Raw genomic sequence first — 20,752 nt, forward strand, 5'->3', positions numbered from 1 at the left:
GCCAATGAGAGGGAAACTCAAATACTGAGACCTCAACTTACATTCCTGCGCATGAGTGGTGACCCGAGCGGAGAGGCCTGGGCGTGGCCTGAGCGTGGACAGTCAGCGCACGCGCTCATCTAGCTCACTGCAGCTGCAGCCCGGAGGCACCTAGATTATGTCGGCCCCGTTTGAGGAGCGCAGTGGGGTGGTTCCATGCGGGACACCGTGGGGCCAGTGGTACCAGACCTTGGAGGAGGTGTTCATTGAAGTTCAGGTGCCCCCAGGCACTCGCGCCCAGGATATCCGGTGTGATCTGCAGAGCCGGCACGTGTCCCTGGCGGTGGGTGGCCGCGAGATCCTCAAGGTAGCGGCAGGTCGGGACTTGCGCCTCCCCCAAATTCCCAAATCCTACGGTTTCCGTAGAACGACTGTTGGAAGGCCGTTGGGTTTTTCTGGCTGGCCGGAAGAGCGATAAAATTGGCCTGATTTTGGTCTGATCCCAGTCCCCAACTCCGGGGCCAGTCCTGAGTTGACGTGGAAACTTGAGCCCATTTTTCCGACTTTATTACCCAAATGAAGCTCCGTCTGTTGTGCCTCTGCGGGTCTTCAGTTGACAACCCTGTAACTAGGTCGTTAGAGAAACAAGTATTTATATTCCATACACAGTGCTCCAGGCACCGCCCTAAGTGCTGGGAGAACAGCGTCGAACAAGACAAACAGGGATTCCAAACATGAGTTACGGCAAGCAGGGAGGCACAAAAAGCTAAAATAATAGGCAGTTTCAGGGAAGCAAGAAAATAAGTCAGGGGTAAGGATGACGGGATGAGGGTTCAGGAATGATGTCAGGTGATTTTTCGAGGTACACCTAATATCGAATACCGATAGTATCGATGTCAGGTAATTTCTTATCGAAAAATTAAAAAAATTCTGCATGTTTCTGGTTAAGAAGATGGTCAAGAGGTGTGTGGAGGAAATAATACCCGGTTTATTCTCTCCAGCGCCCTTTGGGTGTGGGGTCCACTTTTGCCTTGTTAAGCTTTATAGTTAAATTCAGTTAAGTCGGAAGTACATTCCTTTCTGATTTCATACCCAAGATGTTTGATGGCATGGTGAAAACTATTTGGAAGGTTACCTGGTTTTGCCGTTAGTTTTGTAATCTTGGGCAGGAAATTTTTCAGTGACTTCAAAAAAACGTTCATCCAAAAAGTTCGGTAATTATGGAACCATTTTTGTAGGACTGCTTTGAGCATGACATAGTATCCGTGTGAAAAAAGCCTGGAGTAGTTTCTGATTTGTAGTAAGCACACAGCACAAGTTAGCTATTAGTATTTTCTATGGAAGTGCTTTGAGTGCCTTTGAGAAAAGGAAGATTCATGTGATTGACTTCCATCAGTGTGGATCTAAATAACCTGAATATTTGTGTAGTTGATAGTTTTTTCAACAGCGGTCTAGGGTTACTGTTCAAATTATCTTAGTAATTCCAAAAACTTGGGAATTGAGCGATAATTCTTAGCTCTAGGATATTAGGTGTCCATTTACATTAATAGGATTTTTTTCCCACAAGTATTGACATGAGAAAAAAATGTATCGTTTTTTAACATGATATTTTCTAAAAAATTTGGCAAGCAGCACATTGAAACAGGTTTCAGCAGATGCATTCAGTTGAATTGATATTTTGCTTCCTTTTAAAAAGAAGTTTCTGAAAAAAAGTAGAAACAACTAATCATATGTCATCTATAGTATGTGCTAAAATGATTTTTCAATGCTAAATTGTCCAACAAAGAGATTGAACCAGTTTTTAATGTTTATTTTAAATGTTTCTTATTGATTTCATCAGGAGAGCTCCTGTAATTTATTTTAATTGATAAAACATTTCAGATATAAATTTTGTATTTGGCTAATCAGTGATCAGTAGTATCGCTTCATTTTATAAAACCTAAGGAGTTTTATAAAGAAAGGATCTTTCTTTAGAGAACCCTGCATTCTCTGTCAAAGGAGACACTCCAGGCAGTGAAAAGTAAGTTCCCTTCCACTCGTTAGCAGGAAACTTAGGGATGAGCACTTATCCATGGGTTGAAATGGTATAAAACTTGATCTCCGTGTTCTATCCTAATTAGACAATTATACGTGGATTAGATAGGAAATTAGGTATGTCTTAAATCATTAAGGCTTTATGAAGTTAATGAAGTTTCTATATTTTTAGTACTTTGTATGTTTATTTTTCAGGGCAAGCTCTTTGATTCTACAATAGCTGATGAGGGAACGTGGACTTTGGGTAAGGGTAATCTGTTACAAGTCTTAGAGTCTAACAATTTTGTCTTGGAACTTAGTATGTTTTCACTGTTTTAGGTGCTTTGTTTTTGCAGCTTTGGAAGATACAGTAATAGAAATGTGTTAACAATTTTATGGCAAGATTACCTGATGGTTTTTGAAAATGTATAATTTAATAAATGAACTCCAATTTCTTTGTGGTTTTTGTTTGTTTAGAGGATAGAAAGATGGTTCGTATTGTACTTACAAAGACAAAGAGAGAGGCAGCAAATTGTTGGACTTCTCTTCTAGAATCTGAATATGCAGCTGATCCTTGGGTGCAAGACCAAATGCAAAGAAAGCTTACATTAGAGAGATTCCAGAAAGAAGTAAGTCGGATAACTGTATGATATGTGTCATTAAACATCTTAAAGACATAGAAATATTTTTTGAAACCAGAACTCATGAGGCTATAAAAATGACAAAAGTTCTGTAGAAGAATTAAAAAAAAATAAATGACTGGAAAAATGACTGGCCTTTTTGGGTATGGATTTGATTTTTTAACAGAGTTTCTTGAGAATTTATATTATGATTTCTAAGTTTCAGTTCATTTACTGTAAATCAGTAATGTATGAATAAATTCATAAAAACTCAATCAGTATAGACTTCCATAGTGTGAAAAAGTGAAGGGGTCCTTCACCAACATCTCTGCATTCCATGCCTCTGGCTAAATGTCCTGTTATCATTATACTGGCTTGTTTTGTTTTTAACATGAATGGAGAATCATGCTGTGTATATTGGTCAGGTTTCTTTTTTAATACTACGTTTTGAGTCTCTTTCCTTCTTAGTGCACATAGATAAAGCTTATTTCTTTACTGCTTCAGGGTGTTTTCTAGTCTGAATGTATTGTAATATTTAGGTATTCCCATTTGATAAGATTTAGATTTCCCCATTTATGTCTGCTAGTTCGAACAAATTTTGTGCTTTCATTTCTGTAAAGCTCTTCAGATATTCCTTTAAGATATCTAGGAGAAGAATTACTGCATTAAAGCACTATTAAAAGTTCTCACGGATAATTTCCATCTACATAGTGTTTTCCACATGTGTATCTCTAGCCTAGACTTTGCTCCCAAATTTTGGACTCGCGTATCCAATTGCCTATTCAACATCTCCACTTCGCTAACAAACATATGAAACTTAACACGTCCAGCATGAAGTTCTTAACTTCCCTCCCGCATTTGTTCTACGTCTAGCCTCCTCATCTTCATTGATGGCCACAGGTTGTTCAAATGAAAAGAAAATTACAGAATCATACTCCGTTCCTGTCTGTCTCTTACACCCTCTCCATTTTGTCAGGAAGCCTTGCTGGTACTGCCACCACCACTCTGGTGTCCTCTCCTGTCTTGTGTGGGTGACTTCAGTGACCTAATTGTTCTCCCCACTTATCCCTTTGCCAGGCTGCGTCCTCTGAAGATAGGAGTGGCGCAGTGAGAGCAGTCCTTTTGCAGTGCAAGGCAGATGACATCACTTCTCTCCTTAGAACTCTTGCACAGTAGTACACGACAAGGGCTCTCACGAGGCTCAGTCTGGTCCGGCCTTCCTGATCCTCCGGACCTCCTCCTCTCCTACTAGTGGCTCCCTGGGTCATTCTGCCCTAGCCTGCAGGCCTTTTTGCTCTCCCTTAAACACGTCAGGCCATTCCTTTTGTGTTCTTTTGACTGCAGTGCTCTTTTCCCAAAGCTTGCCTAACTTCACTTGCTTTCAAGTCATTCCTTGGTGAGCATTCTTTGAGTCTTGATCATCTTATTTAAATACCACAAACTCTTCATTTTCCTTATTGTGCCCTACTTCTTTAATTTTTTCCTATAGCACTTAACTTTTAACATACCACACACCGACTTTTAATACACTAGACAGTGGCCTGCAAACATACCCCATAGGTCAGATTCAGCCCACTGGCTATTTTTGAAGTAAAGTGTTTTGGAACCCTGCTATGCTCATGTATTTGTGTGTTGTCTTCCATAGTAGCCACAACAGAATTGAGCAGTTATGACAGACCATGTAGTCTTCAAAGCCTAACATATTTACTGCCTGGCTCCTGTTAGGAAAGTTTTGTGACTCCTGCACTAGCTAACCTAATGGTTTATTATTTGTCTCCTGTTCCAGCGTAAGCTCCACAGAAGCAGGGATCTTTGTTTACTCTTGAATTATACACGCCACACTCTTAAATTACACAGTAGATTAATGGTGTCTTCCAAACCATAGGAACTCAATAAATATTTGTGGAATAAATGAAATGCCCTGTCAGAGCACTAAAGCCTGAGGTAATGCTTACTTAGGATTGTTATAGGAATTAACTCTGTTAATGTATGTGTAGCTTTCAAACCCTGCCTGGCATATAGTAAGGCCTCAGAAGTGCTAGCTATTAAAGTCTGTCTACGCTGATACTAACGGATGTGTTTGTCCATACGCTTGTCAGCTTTGAAACACATACATGGAATCTTCTAAATATTTGTAAGTCTGAAAGGTGAAAAATACCTTATAGTTTCAAGTTCTATTTGGTGGTTACAGTGAACTTTGGTATATTTTTATATGTTTTTTGCCATTTAGATTTCCTTCTTTTGTTACTTGCCAGTTCATATCTTTCTACCATTTTCCTTTTGGTTTACTTATATTTTTCCTTATAAGTTTTATCATAAATTTTTTCATGTCTTTTAGAATCCCGGTTTTGACTTCAGTGGAGCAGAAATCTCAGGGAACTACACGAAAGGTGGACCAGATTTCTCAAATCTTGAGAAGTAACTGCCGCTGTTCCGCTGCCTTCTGTGGACTCCGGCAGATGTTGCCAGTTGGTCAGAGGGACAGACTGTGTGGGGGAAGGAACATGTGGGTGCCTACAGTTAACTCACTGCAAAATATATTTAAATACGGTTCTAAAAATTGCATTCAAATATGACTTAACATAGGAAACTTTAAATTCTGTGGGGAATATTCTATTGATATATGGTAACCTTTTTTGGACTTGTTTTTGCTCAGCATGAAGTTTCAAATGCTGCATTTTGCTAGTTTCATATTTAATCTATATTTTTAATACAAAAACAGGTTACAGATCATATGAAATGACAGGTTGCCTTCAGGGAAAATTAAGTTTTTTCTTTTAATAAGTGTAATAAACTTTTCTAAATAGGAATTGTGTACCTCTTTGTCTAAGTATACCAGTTCATACAAGGAAATTATATTACTGAAAAGAATTTTAGAAAAGGAAAAAAATCTACAAATCTATTCAGAGTAAGTTCATTTTAACAGTTAATGAAAATCTCAATTAGTATATTATTTCTTGAGAGGTCACTTTATGTCAAGAAATTAAACAGTTAACTGACAAAAGATTGGGTGGGGTGAATATGGTTATTGGGCAAGTGCATTATGAGGGACAAAAACCAAATTACGGTCCATGATCATAAATAGGTGACATCATTTTGGTATTAGTGGTCCAGACATAGAAGTAAGAATTGTCTTTGCATTTTCTTTTATCCATTTTATCTCCTTTTTAATTTAAAAATAAATTTTAATCTCAAACGTACAGAAAAGTTAGAAGATGCAGAGTTTTGTTTTGTTTTTTAATTTTCCTGAACCATTTGTGTATGAGTCGATGATGTGATGTCCAGTGATCTCTGTGTACCTCAGCTTGTATTTCCTTGGAAGGAAATGCTCTTTCCTACATGTAACTACATGCGACTACATGTAACTACAATACAACCATTCAAATAAAGAAACAAGCACTGACACATTATGACCAGAGAGTCCTCAAACCTTCACTCCGTCAAGGTCAGTTGTCCCAATAAAGTCTTTTACACCAGGAGGACGCAGTCAGAACCATGCCTTCACTCTAGTTGCCGCCTGTCTTCAGTCTGCTGAAATCTGGGACAGGTCCTCATTTTTCCTTGACTTTTATGTACGGCCTCGGCAAATGCCAAGGTTTCAGGCTATTTTTTTTTTTTTTTAGCAGCATTTCTCATTTTGAATTTTGTCTGGTATTTCATTATTAGAGTCAGGTTTTGCATCTGTGGCAGGAATACTAAAGGAGTGATGCTGTATCCTTACTGTGTAGTATCCTGAGTTAAGAATGTCACTTTGTTCTTTTTCTGATGGTGATTACTTAAGTGGTGTCTGCCAGTCTTCGTTGTAAATCTATTCTTTACGTTTATAATTAAGCACTTTGTGGAAAGTAGTTTCAAAATACTACCTTGGTTTTCATCGCACTTTCATTTTATTGCATCTTTATAGAGTCATAATTTTCTACTTTATTCAGTGGGTTAAAATCTGTTACTCCTATTACTTTAATGCTCAACATTTTTTCTAGATTTGGTTTGTGTGAGACCATTCTAGGAGTCTTCTATGTCCTTTTGACACGTCCCCATCATAATTTGAGCAATATCTTATTCTGTCACACGGTGTACCAGGCTTATTATGCTTTTCCTGCCCTAGCTCAAGAATCAGCAGTTTTTCCAAGGTATCTGGTTCTTAGCAGAGAATGGTTTTTCAAGGTCAAAGTCTTTGTGCCAGTCAGCAGTTGTTGTTGATGTGTATATAGTGCATACATTTACCTCTGTCTATGTGTCAAAAACCGTGAGTTCACTCTTAAACTTGCATTTCTAATCTCATGGGGTCATTTTTGTTTTCTTTCTATATAATGCCTTTGAACACTCAGTGGATTCTGTGATTCTTCATACATTGGGCTCCCTATTCTAGGCCACGACCCCATGAGTAAATGCCTCCCTCTGTTTGGGCTCCAGCACCCTATGCCAAGCAGTGATATTCTCACCTCTTTGGACTCTAACCCCCCACTCTGGGCCACTTCAGCTCAGCTGAACTCTTTGGCAAGATCTGTGTCTCGTTCAGATTACCCATTAACTTCAGGAATGAATGGTTGGGAAAGGCGTTTTTTCTTTTGATTGGCTTCTCATTCTGACATTAAAAAAACTGTATATTTTGAATTGACATCCGGTAAAATAAACTCTTTTTGTTTGTAGTTTAATATGTCGAGAGAGATGTTTCCTCGAAAATCAGGAGATTGAACAGTTCAATTCCAAAATTACTTCATGTAAGATTTGTCTTTTTGAGGAGTTTATATAAATGGAATCATGAGTAATCTTTTTCAAAAACAATTGTGTTGAGATATAATTCACATACTACGTACACTTTACCCTTTTAAAGTGTATAGTTCAGTGGTTTTTAGTATAGTCCCATATTTAACCCTCACCATGGTCAATTTTCATTTTCCTATCTCATAAGTAACCCCATACTTTAGCTATTATCCTCACCCCAATTTCTGCCCCAAGTACCCACTAATTCACTTTCCATCTCATATATTTCCATGTTCTGGACTTCTATATGTGAAATCATAATACGTGGTCTTTGGCTTATGGTTGCTTTCACACAGCATAATGTCTTTAGAGGGTTTTTTCCATGTTATACGCCAGCATGTTATTTTTTTGTATGTACTACCACACCTGGATTATCCATTTGTCAGTTGGTGGATATTTGGGAGGTTTCTATGTTTTTTGGCTGTTGTGAGTAATGCTGTCTATGAACATTCAAGTACAAGTTTTTATATGCAGGTATATTTTTGCTTCTTAATAGGAGTCAATTTTCAAGTTATGTGGAAACTTTATGGCTAATACTTTGAGGAACTGATGGGTTGTTCAGTGTGGCTGCACCATTTTAGTTCCCACCAGCAGTATGTGGGAGTTCCAGCTTCTCCACGTCTTTGTCAACACTTGTTATGTGACTTCTGATTCCAGCTGTATCACGGGTGTGAAGTGCTACCATACTATGGTTTCACTGGACTGGACTTCCTTGGCTAATTATGATGAGCATCTTCTTATTTACCATTCGTGTTATCTTCTTTGGGGAAATGTTTATTCAGATCCTCCCCACTTTTAAGTTGGGTTATCTGTTTTTAAATTGAATTTTAAGAGGTTTTTAAAAACATATTCTGGATACAAGTCCCTGATCAGAAATGAGATTTACATTATTTTAGTTTTTTTAAAAAAATTATTATCAATGTGTGGTTGCCTCTTGTGTGTCCCCTACTGGGGACCTGGCCTGCAACCCAGGCATGTGCCCTGACTGGGAATCAAACCATGATCCTTTGCTTCACAGGCACGTGCTCAATCCACTGAGCTACACCAGCCAGGACTGGTTTTTTTTTTTGTTTGTTTGTTTAACTTTCTTGATGGTGTCTTTTGAAGTGTGAATGCTTTCAGTTTTGATGGAGTCCAGTTCATCATACTTTTGGTGTTAATGTCTAAAAACACTGCATAATCTCAGGTTATAAGGATTTATTCCAATGTTTTCTTCTAAAAGAATCCTAATTTTGTTTTACATTTAGATTTGTAACCTACTTTACGTTATTTTTTGCATAAGCTGTGAAATATAGGGGGTTCATTTTTTGCATGTGGGTGTCCATTTATTTCTATGTCATTTGTTGAAATGACCATTCTCCATTAAATTGTTTCTGCCCTTTTGTCAAAACTCAGTTGTTATTAATGTGGGTCTTTTGGTCTCCGTTCTGTCCCATCAATCTCTGTGTCCCTTTGCCACTTTGCCAGAACCACACTGCCTTGACAATTACAGCTTTGTAATAAGTCAGAATTGGGTAGTGTGATTCCTTCCACATGTCTTTTTTGAAAGTGTTCTGGCTATTTTAAATTTCTTTGCCTTTCTATACAAAGTTTCCAATCAGTCCATGTCTGTTGTGCAGAAGGTTCTTACATTTATTTTTAATGTTCATTTCCTGGAGCTGTTGTAAATGATTATTTTTTGAAATTTCAGTTTCTGATTACACACTGCTAGTGCGTAGAAATATGTTCGATTTTTGTTTGTTGACCTTGTATCCTGTGATCTTGTTAAACTCGTTAGTGGTAGGAAGTTTTGTTGTTTATCCCTTGGGATTTTCTGCATAAACCACAAATGAGAACATGTGATTTTGTCTGTTTTAGTCTATAGACCAGACTAGACTATGCTCTAGTCTTTTATTTCCTTTTCTTGCTTCGTTGGACTTGTGAGAATAGAAGAGGTGAAAGCGGCCATCCTTTCTTGTTCTGGATGCTAGTTTCTAGAGCATTAAATCTTTGACCATTAAGTGTTGTGTAAGCTACAGGTTTTTATAGATGATCAGTATCAGGTTGAGGAAGTTCTCATCGATTCTTACTTAGCAGAAATTTTTCTCATGAATGGATTTGAATATTCTCAAAATTCTTTTTTGGTATCGAGTGATATACTTGTATGCTTTTTTTTTTTTTAAAGATTTTATTTATCTTCAGAGGGGAAGGGAAGGAGAGAGGGAGAGAAATATCAATGTATGGTTGCTTCTCGTAGGTCCCCTGCTGGGACCTAGCCTGCAACCCAGGCATGTGCCCTGACTGGGAATCAAATGGCAATCCTGTGGTTCACAGGCCCGTGCTCAATCCACTGAGCTACACCAGCCAGGGCTAATCATATGTTTTTAAAGAATGTTCTATTGATTATACTATTACAGTTGTCCCAATTTTTTCCCTTTGTCCCCCTCCACTCAGCACCCCCACCCCCTCAGGCCATCCCTAGAACTTTGTTCATAACCTGGATCATGCATATAAGTTCTTTGGCTACTCCATTCCTTATACTGTACTTTTTATACCCGTGGCTATTCTGTAACTACCTATTTGTACTTCTTAATCCCCTCACCTCTTCACCCATTCCCCACACTCCCCTCCTATTTGGCAACCATCAAAATAGTCTCCATTGCCCTGGCTGGTGTAGCTCAGTGGATTGAGTGCGGGCCTGCGAACCACATGATCGCGGTTCAATTCCCAGTCGGGGCACATGTCTGGGTTGCAGGCCTGTTCCCAGTGGGGGACTCATGAGAGGCAACCATACATTGATGTTTCCTTCTTCCCTTCCCCGCTAAAGATAAATAAATAAAATCTTAAAAAAAATGTTCTCCAGGCCCTGGCTGGTGTAGCTCAGTGGATTGAGCTCGGGCCTGCGAACCAGACAATCGCGGTTCGATTCCCAGTCAGGGCACATGCCTGGGTTGCAGGCCGGTTCCCTGCAGGCCAGTTCCCAGCAGGGGACACACAAAATGCAACCATACATTGATGTTTCTCTCCCTCTCTCCTTCCCTTCCCTTCTAAAGATAAATAAATAAAATCTTAAAAAAAAAAAAAATGTTCTCCATATCCATAATTCTGTGTCAATTCGTTTGCTTACTTTGTTTTTTAGGTTTAGTTGTTGATGGATATGTACTTATTGCCATATTATTGTTCATAATTTTGATCTTAAAAAAAGTCCCTTTAACATTTCATAAAATAATAGTTTGGTGATGATGAACTCCTTTAGCTTTTTCTTGTCCAGGAAGCTGTTTATCTGCCCTTTGATTCTAAATGATAGCTTTGCTGGGTAGAGCAATATTGGCTGTAGGTCCCTGATTTTCATCACTTTGAATATTTTTGGCCAATCCCTTCTAGCCTGCAAAGTTTCTTTTCAGAAATCAGCTGACAATCTTATCTTTAGACTGATAATTTGGAAGATTATATTGATTGACTTTTAAATTTTGAACTAGCTTGTATCTTACCCCCTCTCAAAATTGATCATAGAATATTATTTTGCTTATATACCTGAATTTGTTGAGGATTTTTGTGTCTGTTCATTTGGGATATTAGCTCATAGTTTTTCATTGTTGTTTTTTTCATTTTATCTTGGTTTGGTATTGGGGTAATGCTGGCCTTAAAAATGAGTTGGAAGTGATTCTACTTTCTGGAACAGATTTGTAGAATTTAAGTCTTTTAAAAATGTTTTATGGGATTTGTCAGTAAGATTTTAAACAATGGGTCAACTTTAAAAAATAATTACAGAACTTACTCAGGCTCTCTAGTTTATTTTAGCTAAGTTTTCTCATCCGTGGCTTTCCAGGAGCTGATTCATCTCATCTAACTACAGCAGAGGGTTGTTACTGCCCCATTGCCTGAGTCCTTTTAGTGTTTTTTTGGTCTATAGCAGAATCTCTTTCATTCCTAATATTAGCCATTTTTGTCACTCTTTCTAGAGGTTTATCAATCGTATTGCTCTTTTTATAGAACTATATAGTTTTAGTTTTCTTGATTTTTCATGTTATTTTGTTTTAGTTCATTGTATTTTTTTACCCCTCCTTTTTATTTTTATGACTTTTTTCCCTTCTGTTTGCTTTGGTTTTATTTTGCCCTTTTTGTAGTTTCTTAAAATGGAAGTTTAGTTACTGATTTGAGACCTTTTTTGTCTTAATAAAAGCAGTTACTACTATCCACTGGTTTAGCTTCGTTCCACACATTTTGCTATTTCCATTTTCATTGAGTTCAAAATATTTAATTTTCTTGGGACTTCCCTTTAGAGACATGAACTGTTTAGAAGTCTGTTGTTTAATTTCCAAGTGTTTGGGGATTTTGCTCTTATTTGTTACTGACTTCTAGTTTATGGTCAGAGAGCTTGCTTGTATGATTTAAGTTGTTTCTTTAAAAAAATTAAAAAAAAATTTATTCCTTTATTCTTAGAAATCGGGGACAGGAAGGAGAAAGGAAGGGAGAGAAACGCTGATGGGCAAGAGAAGCATTGATTGGTTGCCTTTCCTATGCACCTGGACTGGGGAGCAAACCGGCGTCCCAGGCATGTGCCCTGACTGGGCGGGGGGATCAAACTGACAGCCTTTTGTTTTGTGGACAGTGTCCAGCCAACTGAGCCACACTGGTCAGGGCAAGTTCTTTTACATTTTATTTTATGACCCAGGATATGGTCTCTGTTGTTGAGAGTTCCACGTGCACTTGAAAAGAATACGTGTTCTGCAGTTTTAGGGTGAAGTTTTTATGTCAAGTAGATCCAGTTTGTTGTCAGTATCATCCAGTTCTTCCAAGTCCTTGCAGATTTTCTGGTCATGGTTCTGTAGATTACGTAGAGGCCTGTTTAAGTCTCCGGCTGTAACTGAAGCTTTGTCCACCTTTCCTTTCACTGCTGTATTTTCAAGCTCTGATGTTAGGTGCACACTTATGTAGGAGTTTCATGTCCTCTTGGTGACTTGCTTATTATATCATCACTTATTGTTCCTCTTTATTATACCAGGCCATCTGATTGCTTCTAAATCTACTTTGTTGAATATTTAAAAGTTGACTTTTAATTCTTACTTATGTTTACTGTTTTTAGTTTATGAAAAATTACAGGTTTCACAGAGTAAGCAATAACGTATTTTATAAAAATTACTTTTAGTATCAAATAGGGAATATGAATCGAGTGTTGATCCTCATGGTGGCACTAATTAATATGGTCAGACTGTGTCATATATATATAATGTGGTTAGTTTGATTGGATGGAAATTATAGTTTCATGAGTCCGTTTAACCTTTTTTGGGAGGTCATGTTCACAGTCTTTTGGGCAGAACTGCATGGGTTTGATGTGACCTTGAGCTATCACTTCTCTTTTCTGTGGCTCTAGGTCATTTGTAAACCGGGTTAACCTCATACCCTTTGGAGGATTATATCAGATGATTCATGTAAAATATCTAACAATAGTACCTGATAGTAGAAGCTTCACTGCTAACCACAAGTATATCAGAGATGTCTATTTTTTAGATAGTGTGTTGCATAAATGGAAATACAAATAAGGTTTAGGTACCTTTTTAAAAATAACACTTGTGAAAGAGGGCTTATTAAATATCTAATCTGAGTTAAGGGCAGAAGGAAACTAAATTTTTCTTCATTGGTAATTCTTTGCAGAGTGGACACTGCAAAGAATTTAATTAAGCGTGAACAGTTCGAAATTGTGTGTTGTTTTAGTTCAATAACCAGTTGATCTAAACAAATTAACACAATACTTGCACATTACCCATTGTTACCAACCACTATCTGGAATGCCGTTTAATTAGGTGAGGGGTGTGAACAGAACTTCGGGTGGGCCGGATCTAAGGGGAAGCGGCAGTAAGGTTGCCCATTAGTAGTGAGTCTTAAGTGGTAACCACAGTGCATAAGGGTCAATTTTAAGTGCATATTGAGCCTGTTGGTCATCATGTGCCTATTTAAAAAACCATTAGAGTAACAGCCATAGTATTGAAGAGGTTTTTTTTCTGCTAGCATGCATCTTACTTTAGTGCTAAACTGAAACTAATGCAGTAGAGATAGGTTTTTATTGTGGTTCTGCCGTCACGCTGACAAAGTGGTTTGTTGAATCAGTAGAGAAACAGAAAACTACCCAGCACAGAAATGCAATTCAATTACTTTATTAAAATGTATATCCTTTAGTACCAAAACATAATGGTAGTTGGTTAGGTTCCCTCTGCCAACTCAAAATTAGCACAGATGTGATCAAAATATTGAAATGTATCAGCCTTTTGGGAAAACTGAGGTTATCCACAAAACAGTGTTTACAAAGTATACTGTGGCTCTTTGGTTTATTTTCCAGTACGTATTTATTTATCCATAACATGATGTCAAAATTGGGTAGTCATCCTGGATGGACTCAGGCTACACACCACCCTGAGTAACCACTCACGACACTTGACACAGCACATCTGTCACCTTCTATGCACCGACTGACTAGAAAATCCTGAACACCTCAGCGACTTCGTGACCACGAAGATGTGTAGTTACTTAAGACTGTTTGCACAGTGGGGAAATCAGTGAAGGTACATTCCCTTCTTGAAGAAAATTCTAAATGAGAAACAATGGCAGTTTTATAACAGTCCTTAGTAAAAACTTCTGGAGTGTTAAATCAGCAAGTTTTCAGAGTGATATTAATTTGAGTCACTAATACAATAAAACTAATTTTCTCATTTGGATCACATTGAAGCAGATTTTGTATAAAAATTGTTTTCATGGACACAAACATCACCTGTTTTCTAGGAAAAACTTTAAAGATAAATTGACATGCCAAAATTGCTCAATGTATATTTTTTCTTTATATAAAATGCCCTTAAATTTAAATGTCAAGTCCCACGTAGCAATGAAGTGCACATCTCTAGATAATCTTACTACTTTTGTTATGGGTGCTAAGAAACCATTTTCACTGGTTAAAATAGTGACCCTTATTAATCTTAAAAGTGCATTTGTGAAATGTTGGTTTTGATGTAAACCTCACTATTCAAAATTTAAATCATGTAGTAGGTTCCCATTTTTAATACCCCTGAAATAGTCTGACCTAATATAGAAAGTTGGATCAATGTTAGGCATGAAGATTCACAGTTTACCAGACTTGTCATTCACATTTCACATTATGTTCTTGGCATTGTTTGTATGCCTCAGAGTTACTTCAAATTTAAGCCAGACTCCACTATAGCATAATGTTAATTAGGCAGTTTTCCCAAATCTGAGAACACCGATGCTAATCTACTTGTGATGTTTGAGGATGCACAGCTTAAATCCACTGTATATTTCAGGATCACGGAGAACGGCTTCATAGAAGACCTTGTGTTGCTGTTATAATCCTATTTAAGCAAACAACAAGAATCAAGTTATCAGATGTCTGCCAAACATAAACATTACAAACTTAAAAATGATTTACTGCTTATATCTAAGATTCATAATCATGTCACATGTAGGTATGTTAAATGTTAACATTTAGTTTTGAGTAAGAAAATTAAGTCACCACTGTGAGTTAAAGTTAGATGGCAAGACTGTGTATGTCAGTGACAATAAGGCATGTACCTGCTTTCCAGTATTCAAACTGCTACATTAACGATACAAACTACAGTGTACCGTGGTGGTTTCCAAACACCCAGTGTGAAAACCATCTGCCGGAACTTATTTTTTCTTTAGAAACAACATCCAAGATCATGCTGATTTTGCTTATAAGCTAACAGTCTCAGGCTGGTTCATTGGTGGTGCAGAGTTTTGGTCCTGGGGTCCTTCTCTCAGGCTCGTTGAACTTTACATGAGTCAGAGCTTGAATCAGCATAAAGCAAAATGACGTGCAATTAAAAATGACTGTTTTAGTGCTACTTTAAAAATTTAGGGTATTAAAGAGGATGTTTTCTAAGCTGATAATGAAGTGGCTAATGTACATGTCAAAGGTGGACTAATTCCTTACTGTTAGGGTTACATCTTGAATGTAGTTAATGCACTAAAACATTAGACCAGTGACTTTCCGCTTGGCTAGTCGGACTCCATCTTGTTTGTTTTGAAGGTAATTCAGATGACAATTTTTGAGTTGCAGAAGAAAATTACAGCATTAGAAAACTTTATATGGAGAATAATTCTGAGCCAAATTTACCTATTAAGGAACCGTTTCAGGAATCGTTGGAAGGTGGCTTATTCTGTAGTAACTATGCCTCAGCTGCCGTGCAGTTCGCCCAGAAACAATCCATTTTAACTTCTGAACGTTTGGTTTGGAGCACTTGTCTGATGAATATTCAGTTAAACACTTGGATACAAGCTCTTGCCAGAATGTCAGGTCTCTGCCATTTATCTGTACACAAATTAAAAAAAATTACTACTCCATTAAAAAAAGTCCTGTAGTATTTAATTGCAGTAATAACTGCAATCTTATGAGCACCTCTTTCTTCATCAAAAACATTTCAAGATAAGCTACTGAAGTTTCAAATCCAAGATATCATTTTATTTCAGGAGATAGTACAAGTTGTTTAGTTTCCTTGATAGTGTTAACAGGAGTGACCCTGGCATACCTTGGAATGTTTCTGAAGACATTCTACGTCTTCTGTTAACTCTGCACACTTCTGTGCTTGGATCTCCAGAGCGATGATAGACAATGCCAACACAGAAGGCTGAAAGAGATACATTTTAAAGTGAATGCTGGCCACGACAACAGGCACATAAATAGGTTTACTCTTTACGTAAAATATTTACCTTTGCTTTAGAAAACATAATCCTACAGTGGCAAGCCTTAAGTTGAGCTTCTAATCTTTCAAAATTAAGGCTGTTTCTCCTTAAAAAAAAAAAGATTAATTTTATGTAGATAATTTCACATCTAGTCAAAACAACTTTTTAGAAAAACATTGAAGTCAATTTTAACATTAAGTTTATACACATTTATAGAAAATTATTTGAAGTCAGTAAGTCCTCTTCCTTCAGAGACATTAATTCCTTAAAGAGGCCATACATGAATTTTTAAGTGATTTAGGACAAAACAAGAGTATCATGCCCCAATGATCAGGGTTTCTTTATATTTGAATAGATCTATTTCTGCATCTACTGAATTTCCTTTTTACATAAATCTGTTAGATGTTTACTTACTAGTTCTGTAATGGAAAATGTAATATAAATAAAGGTGGAAGTGTCCTTTAGTCCCAAGAATTAGTCTTCACATAACTTCCAGAAACTACTGACAGCTGAAGCTATTGACAACCAAAACCCTCCCTCCTGCTAGACAGCGAAGTAAACTTCAAGGAACTGCTGCTCCTTCAATAGGAATCTTCCCAGGACATTGAGTTTAAGCATCATCCAGACAATACAACTCTGATTCCCAAATGTCCTTGGTTCAGGACAAAGATCACTCACCTTTCGTATGGTAAGTTCTCTTGAATGAGTGAATAATACAGCTGCAGAAACTGAAAGGCAGTAGTAGCTTTGACTTTCCAGCACACCTTCTCCAACACAATCTTTTCCATTCTCATGAGGTCTGAGACCGTGAACCTGTACTGGCTTATTCGGATCAAGTCACTGGCCAAGGGGACATTCCTTTCCTCCTCTACGGATTTGACAGCCAGGTAGAAGCAGCTCAGTCCAACACACCCAAGGTGCTTGGGCTGTACCTAAAATGACAAGCCCATGTCTTTATTTCAATAAAAACAAAACAAAACCCATAAAGGACAAACTAGAACACACACCCACCATCAGGAAAATATGTCTTTGTGGTATACCACAAACTAGAACACACACCCACCATCAGGAAAATGTGTCTTTGTGGTATATTAACAGAAGGAATTAAAAAGATCAGTGGTGGCCTATCAACCCTTTGTAACCCACCTGGAACCAATTTTGGAGTAACTGGACCAAGCTGTATACTGTTGGGGTTCAGCACATAAAAATTCTTACTTTCTAGAAAATCACTCTAGAATGAACTATAAGCACAGTGTTATAGTTGGATCAAATAACTGGTCAAAGGCTTAGATGAGGGCTGAAACACAGCATATGCACAAAATTGATTCCCAGAATGCTGTTTTCCCAGGCTGTTTTCTTTGTAGTACCACATGTAAATGAGTTTTAAAATACTACAGTACGTAACTGTCACTCTGCCTGTAAAGTCTACTACCAAGCTCTTTTTTTTATTCATCATTTTCTGAATGTCACCATGTGAGACAGTCAAAATTCTATCCACTCCTAAGTTGCAGCTCAAAAAAACTTGAAGAAGCCTTTACCAGTGTTTGTGTTCTCCTCCTCTTGGAACCCTTCCAGCAATGTCTTTATGCCTCTTTGGAGGCATAATGTAATTACATTTCTTATGTTTTGTATTGTAGGATAGTTATTGGTACAAACATTCCCACAGAAGACTGTAATATACTTAAGGGACAGATGTATTTATTCTGTACAACATTTATACATTCCTGCAATTGCTGTTCCCACAAGTGATGCCCGCACTTGCTGTCTAAAGAGTTGTTTAATTAGTCTGCTGAACAAATTTCTTGAACCATCTAATTCAACGAATACAGTATTGAGTTCCTCCTCTCTGGGATACATTGTATTAGGGACCTAAAAGATGAGCTTTATTTGAATTGTCAGATAATCTCATGACCCACCAATGACCGTGGGCACACAGGGAAGGCAGATGTATTTGTAACAGCAAAACGAGCTCTGAAAGATACATGGATGTCCTGCTTATCCAACATAGGAAATAATAATATAAATGCTTCTCCACCAGAAGATACTCTATTGCAAGCAGAGGCTGGAAATGTCAAACTTATGCCAGACTTGAGTATGTCTATGGCTAAAACCATTAGAATTTTATCCTTGAATGGAGAGCTATATACTCTATTGACTAAGTGATTGATGGGATTACAAGGGGGAAAAACCCACCCGCTCATTCTTAATCACAATCTATCATTTTGCTGCTAATACATTTTTAAAATTTAAAGAGTACATAAATAAAAACACCCAACCTATTAAGAAAGATTTTTAATAACAGCCAACTCTCTTACTGGGAAACTGCAATTAATTATTTGATATTGGACTATTTTTCAGTGTCAAACGTTTAATAAGTAATGCATTATTCTTGATTATAATAAGAGTATCAAATCTGTAGTATGGCCTATCTGCTTAAAATAAAAAGGTCAAATTTATGAATATAAACCCAAAGCCAGCAATCTGCAAAACACATTGAGCCCAAGGAAGAAAATTCACTCAGGGTAATGTAACTTTAAACATACCTTCATTTTGGACAGGAATCTGTCCAGTAAATTCACAGCTAGAGAAAATGTCTCTGTGTCGAAGCCAAAGAACTGAGTGAGGCTAAGAAGATCTTTCACTTCAAAGTCCCTCAGTCTTGCAGTCATCCTGAGGCCCTTATCGTGTGCAGATTCAATTAGTCTCAAGCCACAGACCTTTGGCTGACATTTCAGCTCCTGTTCCAACAGTGCATTCAGCTGGTGTAGCAGTTTCTGGGAGTCGGTTGTGGTGAGTACCTCTATCATCTATATATAGAACAAAGCCCAGAAAGGATAAAAACAGCCAGCCCTTCCTGCACTGTCTTGTGCCAAGTGCTTGATACCATGTTTCCCCTCCCCCAACGGGGCTATGATCTAAGTCACAGCAGAGAGCCATCTGTTACACCCACCCTCCCCCTAACCAGTTGGTCACATCCTAAATTGTGAGTTCCTAGACAATAAGCCCAGGTCTCACTTCTTTTTAAAAAATTGCAAATCTTCCAAGGAACACTTGTCATCACTCACTGTCAAGAGATAACTGCACAGGACACTAAAACTTTGAAATTTGATGGTAGTTTGTATTCAGCCATGTATTAACACTGTAAACTGTTCAAGTTAGATAATTTTGCTTAGTCCTTAGCTCCTTATCTGTAAAGTGGGTATGAGGTTATTACCTCCCTTGATGTGTGGAATCTAAGAGGTCACCTGGGTATAGAGTTTAGCACATACAGTAGGTGCTCAATCATCAGTGGACAACATTAATGAGCTTATTTCTAGGTCTGTAAAATGATGCAACAATAGCTGTCTCTTTGGCTTCGAAGACTAAACAAGATGACTCCTGCAGAATTTAGCACACGGCGCTCAATGACTGTTAACCTTTACTGGTGTTGGGAAAGGAAGTTAAAGGGTGTTATGGGAGCACGTAGAGGGACGGGAGGCTAACCTAGCCTGCAAGAGGAACGTGCAATTTTATCACTTGTTAATAATGCACATTTATATGTCCCGGGAACATGCTACGCCCTGTGCATACACACAGCCCCTCCCAACGCAACTGAAAGACCAAGAGTCATTTGTCCTCTTACTTGCTGGAGGAGGACATTTAGGGTTGGGCAGCCACTAACTGTATGGGTTTAGCTCTTTCGCCCCCGTGCTGGCCCCGGGACCGCGTGCCTGCGGACACTGAGACCCCTCTGACCTGAGACAGGTCGGATCTGGCCCCGCCCCTCCGGGCTCAGACTAGCCTAGACTTGTTGCTGACCGAAGCGGGATCGCTAATCCAGGAACGGGGCGCGGGCCAGACTCACCCCTGACCCAGCGCCCCCCACCTTTCTCCCTACAGGCCCCCCTAAGTCACCCCGCGGTCCCCCCCGCCCCAGCTCACCTTGGTCGCGAATGCGGCTCCTTCGCTGTAATCACCCTCCCCGGGCCTGCTCTCACCTCAGCCCACGATGTCAGATCCGAGAGGCCTAGGAGGCGAGGGGACTCGTGGGCAAGAGGGGAGAGGCCCGGGGAGGGGGAGCTGTCCTGGGTGGAGGGCTCCGCAGTGCCGCACAGACGACACCGACCTCCGGAGGGTCAGCTCGGAGCCGAAGGGACTTGGACCGCCCTCCCGAGTCCTATATTGGAGGGCGGGGTCTTCCTGTATAGGGAAAGGGGGTATTTTCACCGCTAATTGGTGCAGTTCATTTGATGGATGGCCCCTGCGGACCAAAGAGGGCTGATCTGTAGAGAAGGCGTCAAATTCTCCGCCCCTTGAGACCACGCCCCCTACCTGTAAGCGTCTCCCATTGGAGAATTTTCCAATGTGTCAGTGAAGAGGAGGGCGAACCAAGTGCTGCACCCACCAACCCTTGCCCGGGTAAGGTGTCTGCTGTCCGCCGGGCCCGATTGGCCGCGGTATCTTTCCAGAATGTACTGGGGCTTTTTGTTCGGTGTAGTTTAGTTAGAGCGGCAGTGCCCCCCCCCCCTTTTTTTTTCCTAAAAGTACCGTGGCTAGTTACCGAAAAAGAAAAAAAAAGGAAAGCTTGTATTTTCATTAGAGGTGGAGAGGTGGTGGTGATCTTTCTTTGTGAGCTTTGAAAGTCAATTGATCCTTGCCTTCCTTTGCTTTTTGTATAATTTGTCAAAGAGTGGAGTTGGGCTACATAA

General features: G+C 38.8%; 2 protein-coding genes across 5 annotated transcripts; one reads left to right on the top strand and one right to left on the bottom strand.

Annotated features, from left to right (window-relative positions):
* Positions 1-58: 58 nt before the first annotated feature.
* Positions 59-7,303, top strand: NUDCD2 (NudC domain containing 2). Of its 3 annotated transcripts, none has more exons than XM_037167958.2 (4): positions 59-322; positions 2,209-2,257; positions 2,470-2,621; positions 4,951-7,303. In XM_037167958.2, exons 1-4 carry the CDS (start codon positions 158-160, stop codon positions 5,032-5,034), a joined length of 450 nt encoding a protein of 149 aa, XP_037023853.1. In that variant the 5' UTR covers positions 59-157; the 3' UTR covers positions 5,035-7,303. The 3 variants fall into 3 exon arrangements, with proteins under 3 accessions (XP_037023853.1, XP_037023854.1, XP_037023855.1); XM_037167959.2 differs by having other exon boundaries at positions 59-346; positions 4,951-6,223; XM_037167960.2 differs by having other exon boundaries at positions 59-346; positions 2,545-2,621; positions 4,951-6,205.
* A 6,191-nt stretch (positions 7,304-13,494) lies between these two features.
* CCNG1 (cyclin G1) lies at positions 13,495-20,223 on the bottom strand. 2 transcript variants are annotated; one of them, XM_037167963.2, is made up of 7 exons: positions 19,986-20,223; positions 18,608-18,871; positions 16,743-16,996; positions 16,092-16,170; positions 15,911-16,009; positions 15,499-15,693; positions 13,495-14,713 (listed from the first exon to the last, which is right to left on the bottom strand). In XM_037167963.2, the coding sequence occupies exons 2-6, from the start codon at positions 18,869-18,871 to the stop codon at positions 15,502-15,504; spliced, it is 888 nt and encodes a 295-aa protein (XP_037023858.2). In that variant the 5' UTR covers positions 19,986-20,223; the 3' UTR covers positions 13,495-14,713; positions 15,499-15,501. The 2 variants fall into 2 exon arrangements, with proteins under 2 accessions (XP_037023858.2, XP_053521900.1); XM_053665925.1 differs by lacking the exon at positions 18,608-18,871.
* Positions 20,224-20,752: the final 529 nt, after the last annotated feature.

This window comes from Artibeus jamaicensis, unplaced genomic scaffold, assembly GCF_021234435.1.
Source record: "Artibeus jamaicensis isolate MK-2021 breed Jamaican fruit bat unplaced genomic scaffold, CSHL_Jam_final contig_432, whole genome shotgun sequence".
Lineage (NCBI taxonomy): Eukaryota > Metazoa > Chordata > Mammalia > Chiroptera > Phyllostomidae > Artibeus > Artibeus jamaicensis.